The 12,542-nt window shown below is 35.7% G+C and overlaps 1 protein-coding gene and 1 long non-coding RNA gene across 7 annotated transcripts in view; one reads left to right on the top strand and one right to left on the bottom strand.

Moving 5' to 3' along the window:
• The window catches only part of Myo9a (myosin IXA), a 191,584-nt gene that overhangs the window by 84,295 nt on the left and 94,747 nt on the right, over positions 1-12,542 (bottom strand). For all 4 annotated transcript variants that reach the window (XM_032909329.1, XM_032909330.1, XM_032909331.1 and 1 more), the window contains exons 15-17: positions 10,638-10,757; positions 6,458-6,533; positions 958-1,104 (exon numbers count right to left, since the gene is read on the bottom strand). In XM_032909329.1, the coding sequence (XP_032765220.1) occupies positions 958-1,104; positions 6,458-6,533; positions 10,638-10,757 (343 nt within the window). The remainder of the gene's footprint in view (positions 1-957; positions 1,105-6,457; positions 6,534-10,637; positions 10,758-12,542) is intronic.
• LOC116906591 overlaps positions 1-12,542 on the top strand; it is a 109,482-nt gene that overhangs the window by 94,048 nt on the left and 2,892 nt on the right. The window lies entirely within an intron of this gene.

The following is a 12,542-nucleotide window of genomic DNA, read 5'->3' as shown; positions in this document are numbered from 1 at the left end:
ATTTATTTTTCTACCATTTTAAAATTTGTAAGATATACCTAAATTTCATAGTTAAAAATATACATTTCAGTAAAACATCTTTCATTTTTGAAATTTTTTTCTATTTATTTTTCCTACTCATAAATGAAAGTGGACTTTTATTAAGGGTTCAGAAAAGAGCAAACACAGCTCAATGCTGAAAACACTGGCTGAGAGATTATAAAGGCCTGTCACAGATAGTTTCCCACCTACCAAAGTAGAACTTCTCTAACCCTTGGTTTTACTATGATAGACTATAAAGTGAGGAAAGTGAGACCACGTGTTCTTAGCATTTTTGAGAGAATTAAGTGAGTTTGGACACATTTCCAGAGTAGAGCAAGACTTATGCAAACTACTATTAAGCAGTTACTTCCATAGAGATTTAGGACACCCACTCAAGTATTGATATAGTTTATGACACATTAAAAAGAAAAATACGTTAATGCTATCAACTAAAATCTATCTGAGTTTAGTGGAACACTATGCCTAATTCTCTCTATGTCCAAACTTGTCCCTTTATCAGGTAGTGAAAACAAATATCAGATGACCCTACACAGGGTGATTACCATTCACCCCTCCATCAGATTCTCCTGTCCAAGTGCTAGATCTGAAGAATAATAATCTTAAGAATGACAGGAAATCCTAAAAGGGCTAAGGTTTTTTGTTTTCCTAGATGAAAATAAGAATAATCATTCCCTGAAATTAATACGTTTAACCATTTCTGAGTTTTACTACTGAACAGGGAAACTGAAACAGAAAACAAAGTAACAATACATATAAAGCATTAGACTCATAGTTTTAAAAACTAAGTACATTTTACTCTTTTCAATCAAAATTATATCCTTAAAAATAATAATAATACCTCATCTCTCATTATTTGTTCAGTAAGAAAATTTAGTAAATTACTCCTTTTAGAAATCTTTAATAATCAATACTGACGTGAGAATTCCATGAGCTCTTTCCAGGAGTTTGCTGCTTGCTGAATTAGCAAATATCCCATCTTTATCAAGCAAGGAAGTATTGCTAGTTGGTAGTCTGCTTTGGCGAATTCCAGTTCTGACATTCCAGGCAATATCAAATGTATCACTGAAAAAAATTAGTATAATTTGCTTAAGTTAATTATCTCTATATTATTCTATTAATAGAAAATATATTATAGAAATGACACATTAAAAGACGCTAAGCAGAATAAAATAGTTTTATTATAATGACTACCCATCAAGTGGAACCTCTCTATCACTCAGAAAAAAGTTTTAGTGGATTCAGACACATTCATGAACAAATGTACAGGTAACTGAATACATCATATAGGTGACATCACTGACATAGTGTTTTATGTGAGTTGTATATTTTAATACATTATAGACTCTATGATGCCTTTCTTCTTTTCTAGAACTTTCAAAAGCTCCCTTTGGAATTTATAATACTAATAGTCCACATGAATCTATGGAATATCCTTCTTTCTGAAACATCTTATTCATAAACACACATACTCCTGATACTTCAACCAAATATATTAAGCTGTTGCTACAGACTGAGTGCTATTATCAGCACTAGAGGTAGAGGAATGAACAAATTACCAGTAATTATAGCATGATATTTAATGAAGGGCTTTCCAGGAAAAGGTAGTAACATTTAAATCTCTACAGAAGCCATTAAAAAATACAAATATTTCAAAGGAATTAACACTTAAGAACAAGGAAAATAAACTGAGAACAGTCTTTGCAATATGGGTGGCATATTAATTTCCCAGGCTTTGTTCTTTATGTGGACAAGGAATGAAAGAGAATCTGTATTACAATATGCACAGGTGAGGAGGACAGTAATAATACACACACCTAGGGGCAATATTAAAAATAGAGGTACTGAGTCTTTTTATTTTCCAACCATGAGAACAGCTGAGGTTATAGAATCCAAGTAGGCAGGTGGCATCTCTATGGGGGACAATTTACTCAAGGGAGAGGGAAACACAGTGAAGTTTCAGATGACCTCCCATACTCAGACTGATACTGCTCCTCAATCTTAAACATAAAGAGTTGACCAATACTCACTAGACAGCCACAGAAAGCACCTAGCATGAAAAAGAAGCCAAAACAATCAAAACAAAAGACTTGAAGGAGGCCAGGCAAGATGGTTCCATCCCTCTGGAGGAGGCTGCAGAAGGATCTCTGGGAATTCGGGGTCAACCTATTCTATATAGTGAGTTCCAGCATACCCAAAGCTACAGAGATCTTGTCTCAAAAAACAAAATTAAAACAAAAACAAACAGCAAAAAACCTAGGAAGAAAACCATCTAGGTATGAGGAGAAAGGGGGTACAAGTAATATTCTTAAGAGAAAGGAAAGAATCCTATAAATAAGAAAAGGAAAACTTGAAACTCTTGAAAATTAAGTAACACTAGTACTAATAACCTATGAGCATGTAGAATATATTCAAATACATGTCAATTATTTTTCTATCACTGCACATAAAGCATTAGAAAACCAAACTAAAATCCTTACCATCATGAGGTTTATAAGTATAATGAGACTACTAAGCATATAGGAAGCCGTGTTCTGGGTCAAGTAACCAGATGAAGGAGAAAAACTAAACAAAATAAAATAACCTTTTAAAATACAGTAATTAGAAAGGCCTCATAGAAAAGGTTCAGCTTAAATAAAGATGTCATGTGTAGCAATACAGGCCTGTAATCCTAAAACTGGGAAAGTGGGCAGGCGGTTCATGAATTATGGGTCAGACACGGTTACACTGAGGAGCTCAAAGACAGCCTTAGTATTATATAAAAAGACTGTGACAAAAATATTTTGGATTAATTAGATAGAAATTAGAAAGAAAAAAAGAAAATGAAGCAGTTGGCTAGTTGAAAAAGAACAAACACAAAATTCCTAAGATGGACTGCTGCTGATAAGTCTGAGATACACTAAGAAAGAGGCCATGATACAATGTGCCTTCTTAGGGAGCCTATGGATTTTGGCTTTACTGGAATGGATGAGAGAAAAACATGGGGATTTTAAGTAAAACATTAACATGGCCCATCTTATAAAACAATCATCTGACTACTGTAGAAAATACAGCTTTGGAAGCCAAGGACAAAGCCAAGTAAAGTTAGAATAATCCATGCAAAATGGAATGACAGCTTGAACTGAAGTAATGACGAAAGAGTAGTGATTATAACAATTCCCAACTCTCATTTGAGGTGAAAGCTAGCCTGGCTTGATGATACAGCAAATGTATATTGTCTGAGAGACAATTACAGATCACTCCAACCAGTACCAACAACCTTAGGGGTAAAGAAATGAGAGAGATAAAGAAAACCAAAAAAGAGACAGAAAATCAAATAAAAGAGGACAACAAGGAGCCCAAATGCTTTAGTAAAGACTGTCTAAAACACCAGCACATGGAAGAGTGGAATTACCCCAGAAAAGTCTTAGGAACCAGAAAAGTGCACCTTAAAAAGAAACAAACAACAAAGCACATGGCCAAATGCATGTGGAACAATATATTCCTAGTAATTAAAAAAAAGAAAGGTATAAAAAATTAGCCATGACACTTTTAATCAAAAGCCAGATATAATTGTACACTTCTACAAATCCTAGCATTTGAGAAACTTAAGCAGGAGTATTATCTGAATTCAAGGCCAGTCTGGACTACATAGCAATATCATGTCTCAAACAAAATAAAAGAAAATGACAAAGAAAAAAATAAAAATTTGATCATCAGAATAAAGTGAAGAAGTCTTAACTAAACAACAATTTAAAAAGTTAAAAGCATTTAATTCAAGACCATCAGCTCATTAAGTATCACAGTGAAGCCAAGACCTTACAACAAAGGCCTATATTTCACTTACTTAAGAGCAAAGGCAGGAGGATCACAAGCTCAAGGCCTGCTTGGGCTACAATGTGAGATGAAGATCAGCTGGGGCAATTTAGTGTGATCTTACCAAAATCACACAGCAAAAAGAGGACTGGGACTGAAGATATAGTTCAGTGTAGAGTGCTGGCCTAGCATGAACAAGGGTCTAAATCCAACCCCTGGTACTAGAATGGGAAAAAAGTTATGGGATGAAATAATATTACCTACCTCAAGACAGGCAACAAGCACCAGATATGTCTCCTCACTTGAGACAACATTGCGCTAGCTGAATGCATTCTAATAAAACTATAGTAATCTCCCTTTCTTCACAAGGAATATATATTCCAAGTCCACCACAATCTGTATTCACTTCTTATATATAAGTACTATAATAGCCCCATAGATGCATACATTTGAATGCTTGGTCATTGGGGAGTGGCACTACTTGACAGGGATTAGGAGGTGTGGTCTTATAGGAGGAAGTATGTCACTGGGAGTAGGCTTATAAGTTTCAAAAGCCCAAACAAGGCTCAGAAGCACAGTACTCAGCAAGCTTACAGTACAGTTAAATGCTTTCTTTAGTAAGAGCTGCCATGGTCATGGTGTCTCCTCAAAGCAATGAATACTGTGACAAATACTTATGATGTTTCATTTCTAATTGAGCCATGGTAAGAAACTGGCAATATTAATAATAAAATGGAGCAGTGCATAGGTGGTCCTGCCTTTAATCTCAGCATGTGGAAGATAAGAGGCAGGTGGATCTCTATAAGTTCAAAGCCAGTCTGGACTACAGAGCAAGTTCCAGGAAAGCCAGGGCTACACAGAAAATGCTGTTTTGAAAAATCGAAAAAAAATAAAAAATAAAAAATAAAATAGAACCATGGTAAGAATCAACATTCATAAGATAAAGAATAGCACATAATTTTAAATTGGGGAATTTTTTATTTTTAGAATTCCCTAGGTAATATTTCTGAGGCTCAGTCAACCATGAATAAATGAAAAGTAGAAAGTAAAACTAAACGAAAGTGACTGTATTTTAGAAATTGAAGGTCTACCAAGCCTGTAACTTCCAGGGAAAGGTTTCTTTGCTCAACCTCAACTAAGCCTGGTCATCTCGCAGCTATTTAACCTTACACAAGAGAGGTAGGAAAGAGTGTGTGCATCTTCTTGGAATAGCTTTCAAACAGCTCACAGCCAACATGGGACAAAAGAACACTCTCCTCCATATATTAGAAATTTATGCAGTGATACATGCTTTAATCATGCAGGAAAAAAAAAAAAAAAAAAACAAATACACAGCGAGCGCCGCTGTAACTTCTACACTGCTCCAAGCTCGAATGACTACAGTGGACTTAAAAGGTAATCACCATTTCTACCCCCAGCCTTCAACATTCTCCCTTTCTGTTTTGGAGATTAGATATTAACAATAACTCCCATTCGTGCATAAAATTAGAAAATACTGTAAATGTCCAAGGGAAAGAAATATAAGATAGCTGAAAAGTCCTTAGCTGTATACCTTAAGCTGTTCTTGGGCACAGAAACATCTACAGTTGAAAAAAACAAGCAAACAGCAGAAGAAGAGAAAAACAAACCAAATCAAAGAACAGATGACATGTGCAAAGGAAGGCTTATCTGATATCTATTTACCACATTATTATGTTCTATCTCTGAAAAAGATGTCTATCTCTGAAAAAGATGTCTTGGCAGGTACACAAGTAAAAGACATGTAAAACTGCTAAAGCCTGGTGTGGAGTGATTCAGGACTATATTCCCAACACTTCAGAGTTGGAGGATCAGAAAGTCAAGGCCATCTCTGGTTACATAGCACGTTCTAAGACAGACTATACTATATGATACACTGTCTCAAACAAACCAAGAAGCAAACAGAATAGAAATCCCAGGGTGGGAATAGCAAGATAGCCCAGAGAATAAGGCGCTTGCTGTCAAGACTGATTATATTAGTTTGATATCTGGGTCCTGCATGGGTGAAAGAGAGAAACTCGCCCACCAAGTTTTTCTCTCATTTTCAAACACATCCTAAGCACATTTCCTAACCCCAACAAAGACAAAGTAAATAAAATTTAAAAGCAAAACAATCTGTGAATAGGAGAAACAACTCAGTGCTTTATGTACGTGCTGTACAAGCCTGAGGATCTGAGAAAGAACCCCATGACTAATGTAAGAGCTGGATGCCATAACACACCTATGAACCAAGTACTCCCATGCTAAGACGCAAGGCAACCTCCAGACACCTGTGAGCCTGACAGCCTGATATATACAGTAGTGAAAAACAAAGAGATCCAGCCACCTCAAAAAAGGTAAAACATAGGACTGACATCCAAGGCTACCTTCTGAGCATCACACATGTGCCAGGATACAGTCACCCTTACCCACACAGACATGACCACAACACATTCTCACAAATACACAAAAACAAAAATCTGAGTGTGGCGGCACACACCTATAATCCTAGCACTCAGTCTGAAGCAGGAAAATCACAGTCTGCCAGGCTATACAGCAATGTCCAAAAATAGAAGATGGTTATTCATTCCATATTGCCTTGTAAACAAACATATACCAAACTTACTGTTGATTTTTTTCATTCAGAGTGTTCATGCCTTGAAGATCAGAAAGAGGTGTTCTTGGGTTTTTCCGGGTTATACCTAACAAAAGAAAAAAAGTAGAAAATTTAAACAAATTAGTGCATGCTCTAAACAAATTAGGCATGACTCATTTCAAGATAACTTTTCATGGCAACAGCGTTACCTTTTAAGAAATAAATACCAAGGTGTTCAATGCCATTAGTTTGTAAGCTAATCCTTTATTTCATTAAACTATCTCAGCACTCTATTATGTTTACATGAACCCATTTCTGTACTTTTGGTTCACAGACTTCCTTCCCTCCTCTGTTCCCTTCCTTCCATTTCCCTCCCTTTTTGCAATACCATGTATTAAATCCAGGGCTTTGGGTATGCTATATAAGAAGAGCCACTTTCGGGGTTGGGGATTTAGCTCAGTGGTAGAGCGCTTGCCTAGGAAGCGCAAGGCCCTAGGTTCGGTCCCCAGCTCTGAAAAAAAGAACAAAAAAAAAAAAGAAGAGCCACTCTCCACAGGAAGATGAGATTTTAAATCTGCTACCAGACTCATCTAAACCAGCTTCCAAAAGACTGAGAGTAAGGAATTGTTTATTAGGTCATTCTAAGTCAGGGTCTCTAATAAGGCTGTACTCAAGTTGCCAAGCAAAACTGCAGTCCTCCTGGGACTAGAATGAAGAAAGATTTACTCTTAGGTCATCCAGACAAGTTGCTGAGGAAACCCAGTTCCTTATTACCTATTGGCTGAAGGCTCTGTTGGAACACTGAATGGAGCTGCTCACAACATCAACAGTGGCTTCTCTGACAGACATGTAAAAGCTAACAAGTAAAGGCACACAAAAGATGGCAATCTTTTCTAATAATATTAGAAGTGACACACCAGCCAAGTTCCTTTGTCACACAGACCCATGCTTGTAAAATATAGGAGTGAACTGGCTGCCTCAAAGACATTTATAAACTTCATTTTTCAAGTATTCAGGGCTAAAAATAAATTTTGTGTATGTATTAGGTACTCTACAAGATTGTTGAGTTCACGTTTTAGTTCTAAAACATTTTTTTTAGATTTTTATCATTCTAATAGTCTCATTAATTCCTCACCTTCAATACCTTTTCTATGTTTTTGTTGCTGTATCAAAACAACTTTACCTTGATTCTAAGTATCTGGAGAAAGTCTGCTCTAAGATTTTCATGCAAACCTTTAGAAACTGGGGCAATTTAGTTGCCAAGTTTTAAAAGAACAGGTGCAGAATTGTGGCAGTCTTTCTTCATCTCTGAGATGATCACATACTTTTTCTTTTATACAATGTTAACAAAGTGAGCTAACTTGATTGTTGACATGCTGTGGATCTCCACTGTCCCCCTAAGGCCAATGCATCAGAAGTTTGGCTCTGTCATGGCTGGTCGTATGTATTTGGGTCATTAATAGTGCATATACAAAGGTGGTGCTGGAACTCCAGCCTCTTCTTGTTTCCTAGCCTTGAAGTGCGTGTTGTTATGCTACATGTTCATCTTACAGTATGGTGCCGTATGTACAGCAGTAGTATAAACATACTACAGATTGTTATTTCCTTTGTTTATCACTGATTTTCAGCTCTCAACATCATATGCCTTCTTTTCCCTTTTAAAGGTCTAATAGGTTGTTTCTCCTAGATTCTTAATGTGAAAACTTCAATCATCATTTATTGCATTTTTTTGAGGATCCCCTCTACCTCCCACCCTACCCCCACAAGGTTTCATATTTCCATTCATTCTGCTGTCCCTCTGGGCTTCTCTCCTGTGCCCCACTGCTATACCTGATCATGATCCCCTCTTCCCCTCCAGCTCCCCCTCCTCTCTCCTACCCAGGTCCCTCCCTCCCTCTGCCTCCAGTGATTGCTTTCTTCTCCCTTCCAAGTGGGATTGAAGTATCCTCACTTAGGCCATTTTGCTTGTTAGCCTTATTGAGTTCTCTGGATTGTATCCCAGGTATTCTATACATTTTTGTCTAATATCCCCTTATTAGTAAGTATATACCATGCATGTCCTTTTGGGTCTGAATTACCTCACTCAGGATGATATTTTCTAGTTCCATCCATTTGCCTGCAAAACTCATGATTAACCTCATTCTTAATAACTGAATAGTATTCCACTGTATAAACGAACCACATTTTCTGTATTCCTCCTTCTGTTGTGGGACATCTGGGTTGTTTCCAGCTTCTGGTTATCATAGATAAGGCCGCTGTAAACATAGTGGAGCACATGTCCCTGTGGCATGGTAGGACATCTTTTTGGTATATGCCAAAGAATGATATAGCTGGGTCTTCAAGTCTATTACCAAATTTTTGAAGAACCTCCACACTGATTTGCAGAGTGGTTATACCACTTTTTTTTTTAATGTAAGAATTTAAGAGCTAGAGAGATGGCTCAGTGGTTAAGAGCACTTATTGCGGGGGTTGGGGATTTAGCTCAGTGTTAGAGCGCTTGCCTAGCAAGCGCAAAGCCCTGGGTTCGGTCCCCAGATCCGAAAAAAAAAAAAAGAAGAAAAAAAAAAAAAGAGCACTTATTGCCCTTCAGGAGGACCTGAGTTCAATTCCCAGCACCCACATCACCAATTCACAAATGCCTGTAACTCCAAGGAATCTAACACCCTCTTCTGGCTTCCAAAGCACCTGGATGTATGTATGTATGTATGTGCGATATATATATATATGTATATATCATACACCCCTAAGTAAAAAGAAATTAAGAAAATAATTTAAAGCTGTATTTTTTTTCTTTTTAAACATTTTAGATGCATTCTACACATGTAATGAGCCATGATTGTATAACAGTGGTAACAAAATACTTTAAAGCTGCACCTGAATATAACTGCAATGGAAAATGGAATAGATATATAAAATAAATTAAGGCACCAATATTCAGGGAATTGCCAGTGTATAACTTCTTCATGCAGCAAACAGACCCATAAACTACAGTATGGTCCAGTCTGCAGGTACCAAGTTTAATCATGAAGAAACAAATAAAACAACTGAACCACATACAGCTACTTTAGATTTAAGTTCTTTTAAGCTGGCCTCAAAAGACTGTTTTGAAAGATTAAGAATATAAAATGAACCATCAAAATGAGGACTGTGTATCTTTAGAAATAATTTCAATAATTAAGAATAAATTCTAAAGACACCTTTTTGACATGACTTACCTCTATTCTTCCTACAAGGAAAAATACATGATACATTTTCTTATACCAACACAGTGAAAAAGAACTTACTGCACTTAATTCTAAGCACTTCTTAAATTGTTCTTTTATTAAGTAAACTATTATGGACTTCTAACTAGAAAACTCTAATAAAAGTAGTAAAGAAAATACATGGCAATTTATTAAATGTACAATGCAAATCTTGAGTAAATTTGGCCCACTATAAACAAATGACTTAATTTTCTGAAAAACTCATTTATTATCATAGCACGAGTGAAACCACATAGCAGACCAAAGAACCTATTTCATGTAAACTAACAAAAAGCCAAGGAAGAAATGGAGACCAAATGCATTCTTTATATCAATTTTAAACAATAAACATATATGTATTCTAAATATTACTCTTTGTGCTGAAATTTTGATGTGGTGAGTTCTCTTATATCAGACATAGAAAGTCTGAGTCAAGGGTTAGAGTCAACTTAAATGCATCCTCTAGAGATTCACAATTATAACATGCTGATGTAGGCATCAAACATAAACAAGTACAAAATTTAGCTAGATATGAGGAAGCTTTCGGGAGTTTTGAATATCATAATCACTGTGTTAATTTCATGAGTTTCTATATATATAAGAACTACCAAATTGTTCTCTTGTTTTACTTTAATTACATTTCACTAAAATATTCAAAAAACAAGTAAGAGAAAGTTTACTGCTGATTTCTATGCAATTAATCAGATATTTCCAACACAAAATTGGAAACCAATTCAGTGAGGGTGGCCTAGATAATTAACAGTGAGGTGTATAGTGAGTGGAACAGTTAAAATCAGTCACATTAAAGGACAGGTATATCAGCACATTCCAGAGAAAGCTGTAGAGTCTGCATAAAGGACTGTGAAGGGCGTGTCCTATGCAATCTCCATGCTACACTCATGAATGCTCTTGATTTCCATTTCCAAATAGATATGACAACATAGGGTTAAGAGGATTTGAAGCCTTACTGTACTTCTCTTCCTTGCACCTCTGCAGAATCTCTAAGCTCCTCTGGTGGACTGGGTGTTGGAGAAAGCTAAAACTATCCATACTTTTCAAAATTGCACATGGTGTTGTATCATCATGTCCTTAAAATGCAAAACAAAATAAAAAATGGAAAAAAGAAAAAGACATTATGTAGGCCAAAACCAACAGAAGAATCAAACACAATGATACCAACTATCTTGATATATTTTAAAATATTAAGTAATGTGAAGGATTCTCACCAACTAACAAATAATAGGAAAAAACAAATATTCTTTTCAAATATGCTAAACATCTATTTTATTAATCAAAGTATTCTGAGCTAATGCTATATTAAAATTTCTAGATTATAGGAACATTTCAAACAAGTAGTATCATCTGGTTGTTCTTGGAAATTTATTCCTTTCTGGAATATGTTTAGCATATAGTTGGCAACATTGATAGAATCCGAGAGAAATTATACCCAAACAATTACAGAAAAATGTACCCTGTCTTTTACAAATCTGGCAGTCAGGTACACTTGTCTCGTCAGTGTCTGTCGAGCGTGTGCTGAGAGGAAGTGGTAGCACACCACAGAGGGGCTCCTGAGCAGCACTCTGCATTCATAAACCTGAAAAAAGCTGGAGAACCCACACCGCCCCACTGGAAAGGAGATAAAGTGAATGACGAGCAGAACAGAGAAGAGACAGTAAAGACAAAAGCACTCAGATAAGTGCGAACCAAATGAGTCACCTGAACAGTAAGGCATGGAAGAGGGGTGATTTCAATACTATAAATATCAGCAAGAAATGGATTTAAGGTAGAATACAGAGGGGGCTGGGGATTTAGCTCAGTGGTAGAGCATTTGCCTAGCAAGTGCAAGGCCCTGGGTTCAGTCCTCAGCTCCGGGGGGAAAAAAAAAAAAGGTAGAATACAGAGTTTCCACATTTCAGAAGAGATAAACTCTTGGGTATCATTATCTCAGAGATTACCTTAAAAGTTAGGAAGGATTGGCTACATTTAACAATTTTGCTTCTAAAAATGACAACAATATGATCTACAGACAAACTAAGTGAAATAATGAACTGAAGTTCCATTAGTGCACTTCACTGTACAATTAGGAATGGGTCTCAATGTCATAAATTACAAATATTTCTCAAGATAATAATTTTAAAGCTCATAAGCTCATAGAAAGACTAATTAAAAAACTCTTGCAAAGTATTTTTTCATTTCATTGAAATTTCCTATCCTAGATTTCTAAATTTAGAAAATACTGCCTACACTTATAAGAGAAGACGTAATCTTATTAATCATCAGTTAGTACAAAAAGTAGCAGTCTTTTTTAAAATAGGAAATCCACTTCAAGAATTTTATCACACTGTAAAAACTAAAATGTTATAGTAAAAAACATCATTTAGCAGAGAAAATGTAATCTTATATTAATCAGATAATACATAAAAATCTCAGACTTAAAAATCTTCAAACATTTTAACGAGATGATAATGAAAAGTAACTTTTTAAGTGGATCATTTAGCCAAGATGAGAATCAATAATTGGAAATATTTACGTTTTTATAAAATGACTGCTTAATGTCACTTCATTGTCACAAGATACTTTAATAGAAAATACTCGATTTTCATTATTACCAGTAATTTACCTCTGCTGGCCAGGTATCAGACTAGCCTACACATGGCCAGTCAGGTAAAGTGGACAAGTTTGTAGAGTAGAGAAAGAAGATACTATGCGAACTATATTTATAATTCTCTCAATCAATTGATAAATTGTTTAATTTTGTTACATTTTTCTGGTTTTGCTTGTTTTTTAACTCTGTACTCATTTATGATGCCCTGCTTACATTGTGTTTATCCTTTTAGCCAAGCCTCCTTAGAAACAGTAGAACACGTGTTAAT

Source organism: Rattus rattus, chromosome 8 (genome assembly GCF_011064425.1).
Source record: "Rattus rattus isolate New Zealand chromosome 8, Rrattus_CSIRO_v1, whole genome shotgun sequence".
NCBI classification, from domain to species: Eukaryota; Metazoa; Chordata; class Mammalia; order Rodentia; family Muridae; genus Rattus; species Rattus rattus.
The sequence above is the reverse complement of the archived record's forward strand: the minus strand, read 5'-3'. Positions and strand labels throughout refer to the sequence as shown.